Source organism: Amborella trichopoda, chromosome 1 (assembly GCF_054954075.1).
Source record: "Amborella trichopoda isolate Santa Cruz 75 chromosome 1, AtrichopodaSantaCruz75HAP2 v2.0, whole genome shotgun sequence".
Classification (NCBI taxonomy): Eukaryota; Viridiplantae; Streptophyta; class Magnoliopsida; order Amborellales; family Amborellaceae; genus Amborella; species Amborella trichopoda.
Genome location: NC_142336.1, coordinates 59,819,994 through 59,841,968, shown reverse-complemented (window position 1 = coordinate 59,841,968; position 21,975 = coordinate 59,819,994). Strand labels below are relative to the sequence as shown.

The 21,975-nt window shown below is 34.9% G+C and overlaps 1 protein-coding gene across 5 annotated transcripts; it reads right to left on the bottom strand.

Moving 5' to 3' along the window:
* Nucleotides 1–1,351: 1,351 nt before the first annotated feature.
* LOC18440575 (uncharacterized) lies at nt 1,352–16,526 on the bottom strand. 5 transcript variants are annotated; one of them, XM_088850624.1, is made up of 9 exons: nt 16,237–16,526; nt 14,904–14,965; nt 13,349–13,403; nt 12,963–13,061; nt 8,073–8,199; nt 7,803–7,919; nt 2,651–2,743; nt 2,139–2,169; nt 1,352–1,819 (listed from the first exon to the last, which is right to left on the bottom strand). In XM_088850624.1, the coding sequence occupies exons 5-9, from the start codon at nt 8,097–8,099 to the stop codon at nt 1,641–1,643; spliced, it is 447 nt and encodes a 148-aa protein (XP_088706750.1). In that variant the 5' UTR covers nt 8,100–8,199; nt 12,963–13,061; nt 13,349–13,403; nt 14,904–14,965; nt 16,237–16,526; the 3' UTR covers nt 1,352–1,640. The 5 variants fall into 5 exon arrangements, 4 of the variants coding, with proteins under 4 accessions (XP_088706750.1, XP_088706742.1, XP_088706745.1 ...); XM_088850616.1 differs by having other exon boundaries at nt 8,113–8,199; XM_088850619.1 differs by lacking the exon at nt 2,139–2,169 and having other exon boundaries at nt 8,113–8,199.
* Nucleotides 16,527–21,975: the final 5,449 nt, after the last annotated feature.

The window sequence follows — 21,975 nt, the reverse complement described above, 5'->3', positions numbered from 1 at the left end:
TTTTAAGATTTTTCAAATATGCATATATTTGCTCGATCTATACTATTCTTGAAACTTCAAATTTTACAATTACATATGAAAATAAATTTCAGGACATCACAAAGATTTTCAGTACTGAAACGCCGCCTTTCAATACTATTTGAAGGTGCACCTTGATTCTTTAGGGCCTCAGCCTTATACAAACCCCACCCTTTATGTTTTAATTGTCTTGTTTGAATTCATACTACAAGTGCTAATACAAAACTCATAATAAACAATAACAGAAATAATTAATATTTTGAAGTAATTAGCTGATAAATTCCCAATAAAAAAGACAAAAACGATGATATCCCCGTAAAACTCTACCAATAATATCTCGATAAAGTTAGCTATCAAGCCTCCAACTAAAGAAGAACTAGTGGTGAAAAAGTACCAAAGTGATGCCAACATCCCAGGTTCCAGTTCCTATGAACCTTGAGCTTGAAGATCCTAATGTATATACAAACAATTTCTTTTTTTACACTATTTACTATTCGATAGTGCTCGTGAATCTCATGATATATACCCAAAGTTTCATATTGAACTTCAACGGGAACTTCTCGAGGCAATCACGCATTGATCTAGTTGCCACCGGAGCCAAAGGACTGTATATTCTAAAAATATAGTTATTTGAGTCCCTTACAATTTATTGCTTTTAACCCCACTTTTTTTTTAGGGTTTGGTTTGCATAAGCTTGCAACTTCATTTGTAAAAGTGTAAAAATATGGCATATCTTTTAGACTGTCTGAATAAAATGAACGTTATAGATTAGTGTTAATTGTGCAAATAAAAGTGCAACCTCATGTAAACGTTTATCTTCATTTTATCAATAGAAATAAATTCTAATTTTCCATTCACGTTTGCCCTAGAGCTGCCAAGGTTAGAGCGTTAATTTAGGATGGAAGTGATAAAAATGGCATCCAACATATCTCATGGGCCATTAACCCGTAAAACTCATGTTAACCTAATGCTGCGTTTGGGAGCACCATAACCTAATTTCCATAATGCATTTGTTGGGGCACTCCACTGCTGCCTCAGAAATCAAGCTGGAACTGTCACGCAAAGCAAAATGTGCCATAACGCGTTTTTGGCGCCATCTAAACAAAGCCCAAATGGAGAGAGTTCTCATTAACCCAGTGTTTTAAAAACTAGAATCATTTTCGATCTCCCACCCACAATGCAGATCAGGATCAGCCAAAGGAGTGAAAAATCACTTGACAATAATAATAAGCAAAATCTGGGAGGTTAGGGGAGCCCGATCACCTACCCAATCCAGATAGGCAATTCCCGATAATAAATAGCTGGGTTTCAAAACATACATAAAACCACAACATGGGGTAAATAGCTACCTTTTTATGCGAAGCTAGTGTGCATTACACTTCCTGGGCATATTCCCTAGAAGAACTTGAAATACATGTCATTTGAGTTGGATCTGTAGAACTCTTTTATCATTTCTCTCAATTTATAGTCTTCACTTGTATAACAATGGTGTGGTAGAAAAAAAGACAATGCTTTAAACAAATGAGAAAAAAAAATGCATTCTCACCATGGCATCAATATTTGCTAATATGAAATGAACCGAGGTAGTAGAGAAGAAAAGAATATACATGGATGGACAGACATCACTTCTCATGATCAGCAGTATCAATCTTGATTATGAGGGGCTGATTTAGATCCGATGCAGCATCTGCAAGAGTAGGTAATTGAGGTGGGGTCCAAACACTCTCGACCTCTGCATTTGCCTCCAGTGCTTTCTCCAAAGATGACTTCGCCACTTTAGTAACAAGAACCATAAGAACCACTGCAGAAAAAGGAGAAAGAAATAGAAGGATCATGTAAATTGAAACAAGGGTAGCATTTATCATATGCTGAAACATTTTCATCTCATAAGTGAATGCTAATACTTCAGGCTGGTGTGAAAAACTCAACGACTCTGACTCGACTCACCCAAGTCACTCGAGCTCGTCTAGCGAGTACCAACCTGAGTCCTTGATAATTAGAAAGCTTAAAACCCAATTATGCTACTGAAACTACATACTTCAAAACCCACTTTTGCTACTAGAAATCCAGGAGAAACCAAGTGAAAAACATAGGGAAGCAAGCACTGCCCAAATACTCACCTGAAATTACAAGACCAGATACAAGAACCACCTGCATTCCCATAGGCCATATCATATAATCAGATGCTGTGGATTAAAAACGCATCTCATGTACAGGTATTGCACCTTGATATTATAATGCCACTAGAACCAGAAATGTAGAAGATAAAAAAAAAAAGCTCCGATGTTGAAGCATGATGCCCCAATTTTATTACTTGGATTCAGCTAGCACTAAGAGCAGTAATACATGTTACCTAGAGATAAGCATTCCGCGCATTTACAAATAATTCAAAGATTACAAACACATTGGGATCTCACAAATTATCACTTTTACAATGACCAAATACCCGAATATACGTTGTTCATATGGAGTAATCTAATAAAAAGAAAATAGTGGAGATTTTGAAATTGACAGGGGCAAAGTATCAAATGGACTTGGAGAAAACAAAAGAGCTACATTATTTCCATTCTTCAGTAAATCCCTCATAATGGCATTTTATCAACTCTAAAAAGACAGGGTAATCCATACTAACCCAACGAGTAGTCGAAATCTCACTCCATCCATGTGTAACATCAGATAAGTCCTTCAAAGTTGTCCCAACATACACCAAGGCAAGTGTAATTGGCTGCAAATGAAAATCTCTCAAACATTGTTAAGTTTAAACCAATTTTACTGCAAAATCAATCACTAATACAGAAGCTGTGGAACACATGACAAAAATGAGGAAGCCATTCTACATAAATCCTCAAGTCCAAAACTTCGAGAGATGCAATTCTGAAGAAATACATATTGACATAGAAAGGTGAATTCAAGGAAAATCATGTATACATCATTAACATCTATCCAGCATCAGCTTTAGCTGCTTACCATGAACACTGCAGTTAGATTTGTGTGCTTCAATGAGAGGAGGGGATTACAGGTGATGTGGTGTCTACACTTGAGGGAGGAATATTTTTCAATAAATTAATATTAAGGAGATGTGTTGAGTCATTTCATGATCCAGGTGTTTTTAGAGTGTACACATGAATGGAAAGTATAGATGCATTAGGGGGTGGAAATTGTAAAGCCTTGATGATGTTATTCTACCATTTGTTTCTGGTTATAGCCTTCTATGAGTGACTTTTCCCTGATTCTTTGGGGAAGCATGCTCCTTTTTCTTTCTTAGAAAGTGTGATGGCTTTTTAAAAGCCCCTACATCTTAGTGGATACCATCATCGCTTGAGCCTTCAAATTTCCTAGCTATTATGTTTTATGCTACGATGCCCAGATATAGGTATGGCTATAGACATGATAAGGAGAACAGGGATACACCTCAGCATTTCAAGAAGTCCAGGACATAGATGCAGATGCTAGACTTCTCTATCTAACACATCAATAACTCTATATTAAAGCTTGTAGAACCATGTGCATCGACACATTGACACATATATATACCATATCATAATGCATGAATATTAGTGGTTATATGTTCTAAGTGCCATTTTATACAACATTCAAGTATCCAAGCAGTACCCATATCACTATTTGTGGCAACACTGGCACATTAAGTATATGCAAGTGTCCATGCATCAACGGTGTTTAATAGATATAATGAACCTGGCAATAATCTTCGCATTCATTTATAAGGTCAAAACGATAGGATTTTTCTTTTTCTTTTTTTGGGTGAGGAATAACAAATGCAGGTTACAAGGGTGTCCGGATCATGGAAATTACTAGGGGTTGAGGAGTTCGTGATGCAATGACTTTTAAAAAAAAAAATTTGTTATTTTTTAGGTTTAGGGTTATTTTTGTCTTTATCAGATGTAGAGATTTCTGGGATAGAATTGAAAAGTTTATTTTATTTTTAAAGATGAAATAGTTAGGAAACTATTTATAGGATTTATGCGAGGTTGAGAAAAGGGACGAAGATAGAGATTTATATGAGATATAGAGAGAGGAGAGAAAGAGAAAACATAGGGGAGAGAGAAAGAATTTTTGCGGGGTTTTTTATTCTTTTTTTTTGTTAGTTCCTTTAGTTGGTATTTAGAGGGAAGAGGTCCCTTTTTTGAGAACTTGGTTAATTGAGAATAAAGAAGTTTTGATCTTATAACACGATCTTTGGGGTATACTCCCTTGCAGACCTTGCGCGAGGGTTATGATCTCACCCATTTATTATTACTATTATTATTTTAATTATTTATTTCTCATCTTCCCTCCTTCCCTACATTAGTTGGTACCAGAACAAGAAGATCCAAACTCACAATGCCACCAAAACCTGGTCCTACGATTGGTGATTTAATGCCAAACACTATAGAATATATAAACAAAGTTGTGGAGGGTATCCGGGTAGAGGTTAGCGAAATAAATCAAAGGTTGTAACAATTAGAAGAAATCATTCTTCGAGAAGAGGGTGCCCACAACCATGAAGATTTGACACCAAAATGCACCGTAGAGACAAGTCGAGTCCTACAACCAACTCGGGGTGTTGATCCCGAACGTAACGAACAAATTTTCAGGCACGACCCACATCCTACAGAATGTCCACGAGATCTCTAAAAAGTCGATCTCCCTAATTTTATGAGGAAAGTAAGGTTAAACTTGTTGTAACCAAGCTCCGAGGGTATGTAGTGGCCTGGTAGGAACAAGTCCAACAATCCCAACTTTGCGGTGGAAAGGCAAAATTTCGAACTGGCAAAATATGAAAAAGAAATTGAAAAAAAACTTTCTTCAGGAGGATCATGAGCAAATTTTCTTTTAAAACCTCGAAAATCTTTGATAGAATGAAAAGGAAGTGGACGATTATTCCGGGGAATTTTATACGCTTGTTGGCTCGAAACAACCTCCAAGTTACTGAAGGACAAAAGGTTGGTCAGTATGTAAATAGACTCCAACCACCTGTTAGAGATGAGGTCTTTCTACATCAGCCATGGACCTTAAGCAAAGCTTTTCAAATTGCTTTATGAGTAGAGACTAAATTCCAATGGAGCACTAATAAGTGCTTTTCACCCAGAAGGAGGTATTGTGCCACCCAAAATTTAAGAAAACAGGGATTCCTTAAAGTTTACTTGTTATCGATATAATGAAACATGACACCATACATATGAATGCCCAAAAAAGAAGATGGAGGTAAATTTGACTAAAGAAGTAGATGAAATTCAAGTACAAGATTAAGACATAGAAATACTTCCACATGGTGATGAAGGAGACGATCTTTGAATCCAGTTTGAACTTTCAAGCTTGAGGTTGAGCTTCTTCCAACCCCAGGCGAATGATGCAATAACTTTTTTAAATTTTTTATTTTGTAATTTTCTAGACTTTTTAGGTTTAGGGTTATTTTTGTCTTTACTGATTGTAGAAATTTTAGGGGTAGAATTTGAAAGCTTATTTTATCTTCTAAGATGAAGTGAGTAGAAAACTAGAGAGAGAAAATAGGTAAAGACCAGTTTGACTTTATGCCAGGGACGTCAACTATCGAAGTCATTTTCCTACTTAGGAAACTGATTGAGAAGTTTAGGACAAAGGGAAAAAAGACCTTTATTGACTTAGAGAAAGCATAGGATAGGGTACCTAGAGATTTAATTTAATGGGTGTTGGAAAAGATAGGAGTCACCAAATATTATGTTGACATAGTGAGAGATATGTATAAGGAAGCGCTAACTAGTGTGCAAACAACTAGTGGAAAGACAAGTGAGTTCTCAATGACAATGGGCTTACATCAGGGGTCAACGTCGAGCCCATATCTCTTTGTTTTTATCATGTATGAGTTAACTAGGCACCTACAAGATAAGGTATCGTAGTGTATGTTGTTCACAAATAACATAGTTTTCATCGATGAGACTAGGGGCGGCATCAACACAAAGTTAAAACATTGGAGGGATGATCTAAAATCTAAAGGTTTTAAAATTAGATATGTGGAATGCAAGTTTAGTTATAGTAAGAGTAGAAATGAGGAAGTAATTAAGATTGATGGCCAATAAATACCTAAAAGAGATTGTTTCCAATATCTAGGATCGATAATCCAAGAAAACTGAGAGATTGAAGAACATGTCGCACATAGAATTCGAGCTAGATAAGTGAAGTAGAGATGTGCATCCGATGGTTTACATGATTGTTGCATACCAATAAGACTAAAGGGGAAGTTCTATAGGATGGCTGTAAGACCAGCCATGCTTTATGGGACGGAATGTTGAGTGGTAAAGAAACAATTTATTTATAGGATGAGCGTAGCTGAGATGAGGATGTTGAGATGGATGAGTAGCAAGACAAAAAAGGATAGAATTCGAAATGAATACATGCAAGGGAACTTAGGTGTGACTTCAATAGGCGATAAGATAAGGGAAAATAGACTTAGGTGGGCTAGTCATGTGTAGGCGTAGACCTAATACAACACCGATGAGGGAAAGTAGGCTTCGGTGGGCTAGTCATGTGTAGCGTAGACCTAATACAACACCGATTAGGAGATGTGATTTGGTTCAAGTCGAAGGCTCTAAAAGGGCAAAAAGAATGCCCAAAAGGTCAGCGATAGAAGTAATGAAAAAAGATATCGTAACTTTTGGTTTTACTGAGGGTATTGCCCATGATAGAGAAGAATGGATAAACAAGATTCATGTAACCGATGATGATGTGAGGGTGAGCGAAAAAGATAGAGATTTACGTGAGATGAAGAGAGAGGAGAGAGAGAAAACCGAGGGGAGGGGGGAGAGAGAGAAAGATTTTGGAGGTTTTTTTTTTCTATTTTTTTATTAGAGCTTTCAGTTTTGTATTTAAAGGGAAAATATCCTTTTTAGAGAACTTGGTTATTGAGAAGAAAGAAGTTGTTTCGCTCTTGTTAAGAGATCTTTAGAGTGGACTCCTTTGCAGACATTGAGAGATAATATATTCTCTCACCCATTTATTATTTATTATTCTAATTATTTCTTTCCCATCTTCCCTGTATCAATTTGGGATAATGATTTGGGTAGGGGATGGTATGGATACAAGAGTGAAGTTCTAGGCTGAACTATGAAGTGACAATAACATAATACAGGCTTGCGTTCTACTCCTGGAAAGATTAGCTCCACGCTAGAAGCATTACTAATGTGAAACTTTTAAACGAACTGGAGGGATAAAGAAATGGATAGAGAGTCCATTATTGGGCCACCAAGTGGATCTTTGCTGACCCTTTTACGCAGTGGGGACCAAGTTTTGTCATTGCCAGGTTATCATCTAGATTGTGTGGAGGGAGAAGGATAATAGAAATTTCAGGAGTAATGTTGAGAGAAGTGGTTCTGACAATGAGAAAAGTACAGGACCATGGTAATAAGTGACGCTTGATGCTCATCATCAGAGGATCAGGTAGCCACAGGGGCCATTGAATACAATACCAATTAGTGCCAACACATGAAAAACAAAATCAAAAAGAAATATTCTTTCAACTTATAAATGGCATCTAAAAATGGTAACGCAAGTCTCTACCAAATTTCCATGTGAAGAAAAAGAATAGACTAACCTAAGATTATTCAAGTTTGTGGTATTAAATTTCAAAAAGAAACATTCTAATGCAAGGCATAAATTAGACCTCAGCGTTAGCATACAAACACCGTCTATGCATACAATATGATCATTTTATTAATTCCAAAAAGTCAAAAGGCCTGGGTGATCCTATCAACCAGAACTCAATTAAGCCATAATATGACGGGAAACACGGGCACAAGGAAGTCGCTTACCATCATTCCCAGCCAAGAAGCCAGCATATATTCAACAATGCTAACAGGAGTCACAGAAAGGAGATAGTTCAGCATGTTGAACGGAAGTAAGGGGACAAGCCGAAGCAGCAGCACAATCTAGAGAGGACAAAAAAAATAAAGCACAAGATAATTATTCTACAAATACTAGAGAGGCAAACACCCTAGATTTTATACTCTGTGCATGACTTAGAAAATCATTAGTTCACTATAGAAATCCACTAACTAAATAGTTTGAGATATTGAGGTCACCATAGTAAGGCAACATATTCCAAGCATAGACCAGTCAAACCTTAAAGCCAGATCTCTGAATTGCAATAGCAACTGCCTGAAACTGTGGATAATCCTTCAACTTGGAAATAACATATGCCCTCCCAATCTGTATAGAGGGCACCAACTTTTAAGTATGGATATTGAAATTGAGGCCTTCTAAGGTAAAAATTAAAAATTAAAGGACAAATTCTAGACTGTATTTTGCAAAAATAAAATAAAATAATAATGTCTTTTACAGAATTTCATTGCATGGGAGCACCAATACAATAAATAATCAAATAGTAAAAACATAAATCTTAGAAAAAGGATAAATTACAGGATTTTGATGTTTGAAATCTCTTTCAAATATGTGCATTTGGTTGGTCCACAATAAAGCCCTCCAAAGGAGAGATGGGCTCTTCTATAACAAATTTAGCAGGAAGAGTTCCTAAGGAAAGAGGGAATGCATTCCCAAAATAATGGGGACACATTGCGAACAAGATTACCTCCTAGACCATAAAACAACATTATGAGAACAGTAGTGCCACCTAAGATGAAAGATCCGAATAACTTCTATCAAGTAAATGATGTATCCATTTCAAAGAATCTTTACAAAGAAACAAGGGTTTGCAGAGACTTTTACATGGACCAATTGCGACACGCTATAGTAGAACATTTAACTCTTTGCACTAAGGTTTCCAAGAATCTATAAGTTCTTTGTAAATCCAAAATAATCAAATACGGTCGCCCAATTTGGGCTGCCACCTTAGCCACCAGGGACTTCATAATACAATTACCAAGGTCCCACAATCAAACAAACAATTAAATGCATAGATATCCATGGCCATCCCAAAGTCAGTGAAGTTCACTCTAAAAGCATTGAAGAATATTAGACTAGTCTAAGCCCGTGAACCACTATCTCAATATGACGACATCATAAAGCTTATTTATCAAAAAAATATTTATCATCTAGCTGGAAAAAGAAAACCACATTTTCCAAAAGCATGTTCAAAAGTTTCAGGAAACATCATGCATAAAAATTTCAATATTCAGAAGCCATGTCGCCATGGACATAGGTACTTGCATAAGACACATTTATGGGTTGTCACATTCATCATGCCATGAAAAACAAGATTAGAGAACATGTGGCTATATTTTAAATAGAATACAATATCCAGCATTGTTTACTAATATTTTATTTCATGATAAGTAGCAAAACAAAAATCAATTACGGTTTGGCAGAATTCATACTGATTTTCAAAGTAGATATTTCTGCCGAATTAAAAAAAGAAGATCAAAGTTAATATGAATGATTTTAGTCAATTGCAAGCCAACAAGAAAAAGAATCTGAAAGAATCTTGTCATTGTGTGAGTCAGCTACAGGTCCCATATTGGGTACAGAGCCCGAACAAAATAATCCATGTAACATGGGTCATAAGGAAACATATTTATGGAAAAATAAGTAAATAAAGATCATCAGAAAGACCTCATGACTTTATGCAGATAATCACTGAGGGTAAAATAAACCAGGTACACCTTAGCATATCTCACCCCAACCTCCACAAAGTACAAATTTTCACATGATTGGTTCTACCCAACCACACATTCACCATAGATCATCACCATAATAGGGGCTCCAACCTCCCACACCAAACGCATCCTATGCAGGGAAGCGGAAGAAAACCATGAGCACTTTACTTACATTGTGCCTTTGCCACCTCCCTCTGGAGTAAACTTCTCCAATACTTCCAATGGGTATGGGTCACTACAAGCTTAATCCAACTTTTCTCAACATTTTTCTTCCCTCCTCATCCTGCCACAGGCATTTTCCTTTGGAGGTTCTCAGTCCTAGCCACACAATGGACCATATGGACTGAGTGATTGTCACGCCCCAAGAATTTACAATACTGATATTCCTGAGATGTGACAGTCAAAACATATATACATCTCTTGATAAGACAAATTACAGTGGCAAATTCTTACAAAGTAACAAAAGAAAGTTTAAGCACAACTACAATATCTTCCAGAGTTGATCCTGACGAACACTCAAAATGAAACTGCAGTTATCCTGAAAAAATGTTTACCATAATTTGATGAGTTTGGCTACTCAGTAAGTGATCATCATAATCCTAAAAATAATCATGGTTGAAAGATATCAATATTTTCAAAAAAGAGATCTATTAACAGAAATGCATTAACAGTTTCACTTTCAAAAATGCATAATTAAGTATAATCCGAATAATTGAAATGCATATAACATTTTAACGGCAGTGCATAATTCAAAGGATTTCACAAATTACCCTACTGGCGCTCCAAGTAGGTCACCTATATACCCCATCAGCGTCCTGATGGGTCCACTTAATCCCTATCGACATCCCAGATAGGTCCACTTAATCCCTACAGGTCCACTTATACCGCACCGGCGTACCGGATGAGTCCACTTAATCCCTACCGGCATACCGGATAGGTCCACTTATACCTCACCGGCGAACCAGATGAGTCCACTTGCATACTTAAACTATTTCTAAATTTCTTTAAACATTTGAAAGCAGCAATATCATGTACTCAACGTATCACTGAAATTATTAATATGAATTTCACTGAAACCATTAATAGCAGTCACTTTCAAAAACATTTCAAAAATAACCAGTCAAATATTTTGGGCTCAAATTTAGAAAGGTAGCCGTTCGTAAAGACATTTTAGCATAATTGCCAATCTAATATGTATAGAAAAACTCTTATAGAAATTCAAGAATACGGAATTATCACAATTTATGGGATGTTAATTCGCAAATAAACATTTCACAGACAATGCTATAATCAATTGCAAAATATAAACTTTCAAATAATAAGGCAGTCATTTGTACATGAAATTTACAATGTCTAAATATTCAAAACCAGTAGAAAGAAATCTCACAATTTTACTAAAAGCAGGAACATCACATTTATTATTAATAATTTTACAGTATCTAAAATTTTCTAACAATAGACAAGAAAAATAAATAAATTTATTTTTCTAAGAATTTACAGCATTTAAGATTTCTAACATAGATAAAATAGCACAATTTTATTAAAAAGATTATTTTTCAAAATAATGAGGTCACTTGCGCATAAAATTTATCGCGCCTAAAATTCATGATAATAAGCAGAAGTAATTATTTCATTTCATTTTTAAGAAAAACGGATTATTTTTCAAGATAATGAAGTCACTTACCTAAAATATTTGAGAAGGAGCTTTTGATAAAAATTCGGCTAGAGAGAGAAAGAGCTCACTGTGTTTTGACTAGAGAGAGAAAGATCTCAAAAAAATTTTAGGGTGGGAGTCCTCGCCTCTCCTATTTAAATTATTAAGATACCTTATTATATTATCTTATTAAGTTACACCTCATACATGAGGTGTAACAATTATATTACACCTGAACGTTTAAAGCCCACGTCCACCAAAGGACGTGGCAAGGCAGCAAAAGCTTAAACCAAAAGCTTTTGAAAGTAGTGATGGTCCCTAAGGACCATCATGCTCATATGGACCGTCACTTATTAAAAGTTTCTTTCTTTTTTTTTTTTTTTTAAATTTTAGGATTATTACAATGAAACTCGAGAATTTTCCACAAGAAGGAGCGGACCATATGGACCACCGCTCAGCACATTAGAGGCCTAGCTATATTATGGGCCACAAAAAAGAGCTAAAGAAGACCCAAGAAACTTTTTCAATATAACTGGAAAGACATCCTTACTTATTGACCCAACAAATTCCCAGTTCCAATCTCTGGCTTCCACCCACCCAGGCAACATGAAACTCAAGAATGATGGTTGTTTTCTCGGTAACCCAGGCCGAAATGGATTTGGCAGTATTTTCAAAAATGCCCTAGGAATTACCATATCTTCTCTATCAGGCTACTTAGGTATCATGCACTCTACCATGACTGATTCCCTGGCCCCTCTTAGAGGGTCGCAAAATATTTAAAGCTACATGGTGTCCCACCTGACAGCGGACGGGAATTTAAAGACTGCAATCTCATGGGCTTCCAAGAAGTCAATGCCCTTGGAGACTCATATTTTTAATCACACTTTCCATCATTGCAGGTCTCTATGTTCAACATTCTTGGAGGGAGGCCAATACAGTTCCTGATGAGCTAGCTAAAGGGGGGGCTGCAGTGGGGACCGCAGACTCCACCTAAATGTTTTATACTTCTGTATCAACACTCTTTCCCCTCCCTACATCCTCGCTCATGTCTACTTTCTCTCCTCCCACAACCTTCTTTTCACTCTCTTCTCCTTCCCCTCTTCTCACCTTCCCTTCTCTCTCGCTCTAGCTCCCCCCAAACTACCCTCTCTTTTTTTTTACAGTAGCCTCTCATGTTTGTATATGCTAAAGGCATTAATGAGCTGTGTTTAATGGTAACAGTACCACCCTGTGGGATGCCCAAATAGACCCATGCCTTGCGGATTTTTGTAAGCAATATATATTCATCACCTTCTCCAAAATAAAATAAATAAATAAATAAACCAGGTATAGCGCACATAGCACGGTAATAAGCACCGAAGAGTATAGAGTTCGGCACAACTATACTTCACATGGAGAAGTTTCCTTATTCTAATAAGAAAAGGAAGGGAATTTTATTCAAATTAGAGTGCTCAAACAATACCATAAACAGGTCTCAAGCTCAAAGTTCAAGGACCTCACGAAACGTCCTATTTCTTGATAATGTCGATATGGATCATGTCCAAATAAAAATATCATATTAAAAAACACCCAACAAAAAAGGAATCGACCCTATCAAGAGAGAAAAGGAGCCTTTCATAAGAGACCGGCCAGCTATCTATAAAACTGCCATGTCATTTAAAAGTCCACATATAAAAGTCAAACAACACTAAGGTTTTAATACAGACCGTTTTGCCAACAAGAAATGCCGCTGTTGCACCAATTGTAGCTCCAATAGAATCCGCAATAAAACCTATAGGCAGCCCAAATAGGTATCCACCTCCAAGCTACAAAATCATAAGCAGCAATATAAGAGGGCAATACCAAAGAGCTGTGGCATGAGCAGGGAATGCATAAAAAAAGACCAGAGGAAAAATTTATATCACAAGTAACTAATAGTTCTTCAAATAATCGTTAACTATGACATTCTAGGAAAGTTTTGGATTAGAAAGATAGATGTTGAGGGCTATGAACCAATAAAATATTTACACATTCGTAAAAGATCATGTCTAATAGATAAGAATAAAAAGGGTATAATACTGATGGCAAAAAGATGATAAAATTCGACACGTACAGTGAGTACTGATGCGGGAACTGCAAGTACTGTCAAAGGAATGTATGCTACAGCCCTGTATGCTTTCCAAATTAGTCAAAGAACACGAAGAGAGCAAAAGGTTAACAATTTTGTGCAAATCAGAGATACATCTCAGCATCCTTTTGTGGAAAGAGAAATAATAAAATAAAAGGAATTTAACCATAAAATATCACTTGCGAATGGAGTGCAAAATGAAACAGGTTGACCATTTGATTTGGTACTCAATCGCATGCATGATCATTTCTTAAAATTTGCTACTCTCATGCTAGGTCTTAACAAGACTTCTACCAGAAAAAATTCAAATACATAAAGATAATATACTGCTGCCAACTTCAAGATATGTTTATAAAACAAGATGCCTTAACATTTAATACACCATCAGGATTCAGGGGCATGCTTTGTAAGTTATAACCAAGAGTTTCTTGGCAATGTTATTGACATTTGATTCCCTGATTTGGGTGATGCGCCTTAAGTGAACCCCTTCGGAAATTTCAATCCCCCCCTCAGGTCCTGAGTATATTGTGCTTTCAGGTATTCCTTCTCTTTGAAAAAGGCCAGAGCGATCATTGTGATCGTAAAGGTATTTTGGTATTATGGATTTTTGGCCAGTGCAACACATGAATATATAATAAACCCATCTGCAAGTTCCAATCAAGAATGTGAAACTAACATAAGATATCAAATGAGCCATATGACTTCACAGTGGAAACCAATGTTACCAAAGGGTAATTCAGGGAATTATAGAGAAGAAAAAAGTTAGTTCAACAAATTTAAAAGGTTCCAGCTATATTAAAAGATAACCATCCCAATAAAATCTTGTTCCCGTATTAATCGAGTGCCTCAAATCAAACAGCAGATCCTATTTTTAAAGCATGTTCACATCAGAAGGGAACCTAAACTTGTGAATATAACTGTGTCTGCATCCCACTGGCCATATCGTACATTATCAGAATAATTTTTTCATATTCCTAATATGCCCATGGATTAGATCTTCTTAACACAGTTGTAGTGCCTAAACATGGCGCTTGTCTACTTCCAACTAGTGAACTAGATACTCTACATAGTATCTACCAACTAGAAAGTTTGAATGTTAGAGACCATTGAGTGGCTAGATTGTGTCATGAGGACCAACCTCTCTAATCATGCAGTATCACTCGCCTTTGTTGGCTTGCATCGAAGAAAAATTATGTCTAACAACACCAGAGGATCATTACCATAGCATGCTCCATGATGAACAGATTTGAATTGCAATAATTGCAAAATGCATAGCTGTTAACTTATTATTTGAGAGGTTATAATGAACAAGTATATGCAGCGAAGCCTAATATACATCCCAAAGATGTATACAATCTTATATCCATCGTCAAATGTAATGCATAAGGAAACCACTATATTATTAGATTCAAAAGCTAAAATGAGAAAGGAAACAGATGGCTCTGGTAGAAATAAAAGATTTGCAAAATTTACAATCTAAATTGAATCCTAAAACCTCAAACATATTTAAACAAAAAACATTTAGACAGTTGATACTTACAAAACAAGAGGACCCCAAGCTCCAAGATTCAGCTCTATCCAAAGTAGGAAATCCTTCAAAATCTACAGATTCACATAACAGATTAACATAAAAAAAAAAAAAAGTATGATGTAAGCATTGAAAGTAAAATATATAACAATAAAATGCAAAATAAACCTGAAATACACATGTGCCACTACACATCCACACATTTGTGCACCCACACAAAAGAACAAAAAAAAACGCTTATACCCCAAACGATATCACCACACCACATAAATGTGTATTCATAGGGTCACAGTACAAAAGTATGAAAAATATAGTACAAATTATTTAATTAATCAGTAATAATAGTGATGATGAATGATGACTAATTGAATTATCAAGTCCATAGCATTTGATTTCAGAATAAGTTAATGCTAAAAAATCTTGGGTTCGTTCTATTCCTTTTATTGCTACAGGCTTTAATGTTTGTAATCCTAATCCTTAAATTGAGTGTATTTTCCTTTTTTAAAAACTTTTTATCTATGCGATTTTCTATGAATGTAATTGCAATAAATAAGTGATCACCTAAATTTTATCCAGATTTACAGATTTGCAATGGCAGAAGAATAAGAAGTCCAGCCCAAAAGGAAAAAGCATGAAAAGGGGGTTCATAAAATAATAGATATATAAAGCTTGATTATCAGTGTCATACTTGGACACACACCGACTAGACCTGATACACGCATACAGCCAGCAAAACAAAACACCCAAAAAAAAAAAAAAACACAGGAAAAGAAAAATGAAATGATCACATGAATATCGCGAATGGAAAATTTTGAAAAAAGGGAACCTTATAGAAATATCTCACCAGCAAAAAAATAAAAATAAAAACAAAAACACAAACCTAACATTCCAGGATAAAATCACAAGAATCACGTGCCAAAGTCGCCCTTTTCAATAGCATCAATCGCATTAATACAATAGCAAAAACCAATTAGGGAAACAGAATCACCGCAAAACCAAATATGGAACAAGATCAATAAACATTAATATACAAAAAGAAGACACAAAGAAGCCCAAAACCAACAAAAAATAATACTGCAAACAGCCAATTTCCACCTAGACATTTAAATTCAAGACTTCAGAATCCAAATTCCAATCCCATAGAGCAAACAGAAAAAACGGAAACCCGACACGTTCATGGCAAATCAACAAAATGGACATTCTCAGGTCAACGACCAGTTTCAACGAATTAAACCAGTGAATAACTCCAGATACAAAATGGGAATGGTAATCCCTTAGATAAATGAAATAAAGATGAAAAAAAAAAAGCTATAAATTGAGATAAGAGAGATATGATTAGGGTTACCTTTTCGATGGGCAGGGTAAGACAGGCAACAGTGATGGTGCATAAGAGGAGGAGGAGCAGGAGGAGGCGGAGGACATTAATAGGGGTGAAGGCCATGGTGGTGACGAGCCTGAGCCTTCGACGCCAAGGCCTGCAATCCTCCTCGTCGCCCCCCTCTTCAACTGCTTGCCTCCACGACGACCGTGCCCTAAGCCCCCCAAGGTTTGCCAGATTTATCACCACCGCCACACCACACTTGTCTCTCTGGAATCCTTCCCCCTCTCCCTATGCCATGACCTTCACTTCCCCTCTCTTATCGCTCACCTGAAATGCGCTATTTACCACGCTTCTTTCTCTCTCTTGCAATGCCGATATAACATCAAAGCTTTACTTTCATCTCTCTCTCCTCTTTCTCTCTCTATCTGACCTTTCCTAATACTTCCCGCGCGCCAATCCAACTTTCTCTCTCTATTCTCGACCCACTTTATCCTCTCTCTCCTCTTTCTCCCTCTAACCGATGTTTATCGCTTTATATAACCCTCCACGATTGATTTAATGACCATCGTACCCCTCATTTTCGATTTTGTTGGGAACAAGTTTTTAAACTTTTGGACCAGTGGTTCAAACCGGTTCCCAACGGTCCGGTTAGCGCTTGAAAACTAGGCGATTTGACTCAATAATTGCTCGTGGAATTAGTCGGGACCAAACTAGGTTAGGGAATAAATGGGTGCAGGTCGGTTGGACCCATAACCTCCACCCGCCTTAATATTATTTTTTTTTTTTTTAGCTTATGTAATATTTTTTTAGATATTTTACTCCTCTTTTATTTTTTATTTACTTTTTCCAATTCGCCAATTTAGACCTTTCGGATTGGTAAAAGCGATTGAGCACATATATGTATAGATTGTCAACCATTGGATGAGCAAAAACTCTAAAAAAAAAATTTCGAAAGTTGTGATATTTTTTAAGGTAAAATTGTGTACAGGTGGTCACAATAATCTTGATCGTTGGATGTGAAATTGAGTGGCTGCAATTATTCTGTTGACCAAGATCAAACTTCAAAATAACTTTTTTTCAACTTTATGACACATCCAAACTATCAAATTTCACATCAAATTGTTGTAAAGAATTGTGATCATTTTATATCAAAAGTAAGTAATCTCACTGTATACAATCTCATATTTTAATACATTAGATTTCAAATTCAATGGCTTAAAAAAATTGTGATCTTGTTAAAAAAATAAATGGTCCCATAGTATACCACCCCTCGTAAAATATCTCAGCCCAAATGCAACTTTTGATCCAAAACAATTTTGGGGGCAAAAAGTGATTGATTTTTGTCCCTTTCAATCAAAACTCAATAGGAAATGGATTTATTAGTTGAAAGTACAAAAATATCGAAAAAACAAATTTGCCCTTTCTCACTTGAAAAGGGTTATAGGGTGTCTCATTGGGTACAAATCCTGTACGATAAACGGCATTTCAAAATTACAACTTCATAGCATGATTTATTTTTTATTTTTTTGGTTTTTTTTTATGATAATTCAAATATGAAGGAGTTATCTTTTTGCAGGATTGGAACTCAATACATCATATTATAGTGCCCCACCACCCTAACCACCAAAGGTTGGGTACATCTTTAGAATGTAGGTCAGGTTTGTTTAGTATTTTGGGGCAAACTTTGAGGGTTTGATCCCAAACTAATTGGGTATAGAGAAAAAAAAAATGAATATAAGTTCTACAAAATAGTGTATCTCGTAATTAGTTGGGCCGTCTATTTTTTAGTTTTTCAAAAGTATTGATATGTTTGATTTGCATTATCTTTGAAATTTTAAATTTCATAATTATAACCATTGTAAGATATTACACTAACTTTAAAGCGTGACTTAGTTGCGATGTATAAGGCAAGCACCTTACACAAACCCCACCCCCAACAAATAAATGAAGTGCGAAGATGTTTAATAATGAGCTTTTCCACTACTAACCGTTAAAAATTTGTAAATAATGTATGATAGGTAAGTGATTTCATGCAACGGTTGTATTGTAGTATAATGCAATCATACTTCTAAAAAATAATGTTTTTGGTATTTGTATGACCCAAATTTTGCATACACTCTCTCTTCATCTCAATACTCAATCTAAAAAAAAAAACTAATTTGCATCCTATATATGATCAAAACGGATGGCCTATATTAATTGGGCTAAAAAAATACTTTCTAGGTTGTGTTTTCAAAATTTCTTTTTTTAATGAACAGAGTATATATTTAAAAATTTGGATCAAATAAATATTCCTATCATGTTTTTTGAAGGTTGTTGCATTATATTACTATACAACCGTTGCATGAAATCACTGCCCGCATACGAAATATTATAAATAAATAAAAAATACAATATATTGTTTTTACATGAAATCCACCCAAAGATATACTATTGTGCAAAAAAGGCATTTGAATGCTAATGTATGGTATATATGTAATAATGAAACCAAAAAATAAAAACCATAATTTTAGGGAATTTTGGTAGATATATTTTAAAATTTTCAATATTAAGAAAGTCTCTTACATTTTCCATATTTTACACTCACTTTCATGTTTCAAATATTTTTCTTTAGTTTTCCATTAATATGTTATTTTTATAAAGGAAAGATATATATTTTTCTTTAGTTTTCCATTAATATGTTATTTTTCTAAAAAAAAGATATATAAAGAGACGATTTACTTTTAATAGAATGAGATCACAATACTCATGTCTGTGGATAGAAGTATTTGCGACATCCTCGTAACAAACATAAATAATTTCAAAGTATATTTATGAAATATGATATTTCATAAAAATTTAAAAACTCGAATTATCAGCTAATAATATGAAAAGCAGAACACATTTTTTAAAAGCCAAAAAAAATAAGAGATATTAACGATAAATTACCAAGAACCAGTACTTAAAAAAACGCCGAGTCGAACCGGACTCGCCCGGTTCGACTCGGGAATCGTCATGGACGGATCGAATTGACGAAAAAAACGGGAATGGTCCGGTTCTAGAGAGAACCGGACGATTCTGTAGAGTGACTCGCCAATTTCACTGTACGGGAATCGGCGAGTCCCGTACGGATTTTTTTTTTTTTTTTTTTGTTGTAATCCATGATAGATTTTTTTGTAATACTTGATCGATTTTTTTGTAATCCATGATCGAATTGTTTTTTTTTTTTTGCAATCCATGATCAAATTTTTTGTTTTTTTTTTTTTTTTGTAACCCATGATAGAATTTTTTGTAATCCATGATCTAATTTTTTGTAATCCATGATCGAAATGTTTGTTTTTTTTTCTTGTAATCCATGATCGAATTTTTTGTTTTTTTTTTTTTTTTTGTAACCCATGATAGAATTTTTTGTAATCCATGATCGAATGTTTTGTAATACATGATCGAAATGTTTGTTTTTTTTTTGTAATCCATGATCGAAATGTTTGTTTTTTTTTTTGTAATCCATGATCGAATTTTATGTTTTTTGCTTTTTTTGTAACCCATGATAGAGTTTTTTGTAATCCATGATTGAATATTTTGTAATCCATGATCGAATTGTTTTTTCCTTTTTTTGTAATCCACGATTGAATTTTTTATTTTTTTTTGTTTGTTTTTTTTTGTAATCAATGATCGAATTTTATGTAATCCATGATCGAATTTTTTGTAATCCATGATCGAATTTTTTGTAATCCATGATTGAACTTTTTGAAAATTTGTGATTTTTTTTTTCTAATCCATGATCGAATTTTTTTTTGTAATCCATGATAGAAATTTTTGAAAATTTGTAATTTTTTTTTTTAATGCACGATTGATTTTTTTGAAAATTTGTTATTATTATTTTTAATCCATATTATTCAAAGAGAAAATGAGAGAGATGATGATTATGAGGCCACCCTATCCTAGCCATATTATTCACATATCGAGTGCCAACAGCAACAGTGTAGGGATGAGCACGACTGTGCAGGTGAGCATGAAGGATGGACAATCTTCGGGAATTTTAGATTGAGAACACAATAAAACACTAACACTCAGGGATTTGGGAATAGTCAGACGCCTGCTAATATCGATGATTCGTTTTTAGATCGAATCAATGAATTGTTAAACGAATTCAATCAATGGCACCAGCGTGACCAAGAAGAACAATAACGTCGTCTATCATTTTATTTTTAGATCATATGTTACTAATTTTATGCTTTATTGTAGTCCATGTATGTTGATATACTTATTCCATGATAATTATATGTTTATCCTTTTGTGCGATGTAAATTAAATGCTGAATGGCGGTTCATGTAGGGAAAGAACATATCAATATTCGCATATTCATTCAAAAACATGAAAATTCTTAATGGAGTACCCTCATTTCTTATTGAATTCTTAAAAAACAATATTTATAATGAATTTTAATAATTTTTTCGGATTTTTTTTAAGCTTTAATATGACCGATTCACCCGATTCCCGATCCGAATCACCGATTCGTCGATCCGGATCGGTTTTTTGGGAGCTTGATTCGAGTCACCGATCCGTTTTTTAAAACATTGCCAAAAACACATTTTTTAAACGCCAAAAAAAAGGAGATATTTACGATACATTACCCTTATTTTTCAACGTTGACTTGAGTAAAGATCAGTCTCTTATTTTATTCTATTTTTAAATGATGATGGAGTGTGTGTGTGAGGGTCCTTTTAACAAATTTGACTTGAGTCAGTGCAAATGCAGAGTTAAAAAGACACAGATAATCTAACCTCGTATACTTAAAAAGAAAAACCCAATATATATCTTGTGTTTTACCATTTCTCATCTTTTTATTTTTCTCTTATTTCATTGTTTGCCTCGAGAGCTTTTGTGTACATTTATCCTAGAGGATGGAATCGAACTCTAAGCATCATGAAGCATTATCACGGATGAGGCCCACATTGTAAAAGTAACTAAAGATCATTTCTTTTTCGAATTTTCCTTTCAAAGTTTTGCTTTTCAGAGACCTGTTAATGTTTGATAATAAGCATAAAGTTTAGCAATTATATACTTGTGCCGAAAGAAGGAATTTTTTAAAGTTGTATGACTAATGTCAATGGAGGATAAAAAAAACAGATAAAAAAGACCAATATCAATGGAGGTCCAATCCATGAGTGAGTGATTGAACCGGGCACCAGCTGGAATGGTTTGGGTGGGCTGCAATTGGTCGACCTGAAAATGAAAGAACAGAAAATAGAAAATGATTTTGAAATCATTTTTTTAAAGCAAATGTTTAACTTTTGTTTTTGAGATTAAAGTTCAATATTTGAATTAAATGGTCAAACTGCCTCGTATAATCAATAAGGTGGTCAAATCATCTCATTTTCAACTCTGATATTAAATCTTATGTCACCCTATTAAAAATTAGCAAAAATAGCAGGGGACTTTGATAATTTAGCCTCACTCAAATAAGTCAAACAAGATAATAAAAATACCTCTAATTGCTCAAACTCAAGAAAACGACAATTACACTTGAAAAAAAGTAAGTTAAGGATTGCTAACCTTGAATGAGTTGAGGTATTGTTCATCATTTGGTAGCTTTGTGTTGATAACACTAAACAAACGAGGGGTAATTTCATCATTTAACTTTACCATTTTCAGTGGGGCCGAATTACTTAAATGCATATCCTTTGTCCAAAGCTCCAAATGTTGAGTTAGGGTAATCATATCATTTCTGCCATATTTTTTAGGAGATAATTGAGTGACATGAAATTGGAAAACCAATAATCA

Excerpts from the sequence above, each read along its gene's own strand:
- LOC18440575 (XM_088850616.1), bottom strand. The coding sequence starts at position 16,332 with ATGGCCTTCACCCCTATTAATGTCCTCCGCCTCCTCCTGCTCCTCCTC. Across the intron at positions 2,744-7,802 it reads CTTCTTGGCTGGGAATGATG|CCAATTACACTTGCCTTGGT; the intron begins GTAAGCGACTTC and ends TTTCATTTGCAG. Across the intron at positions 2,170-2,650 it reads AGATTTCGACTACTCGTTGG|GTGGTTCTTGTATCTGGTCT; the intron begins GTTAGTATGGAT and ends ATGGGAATGCAG.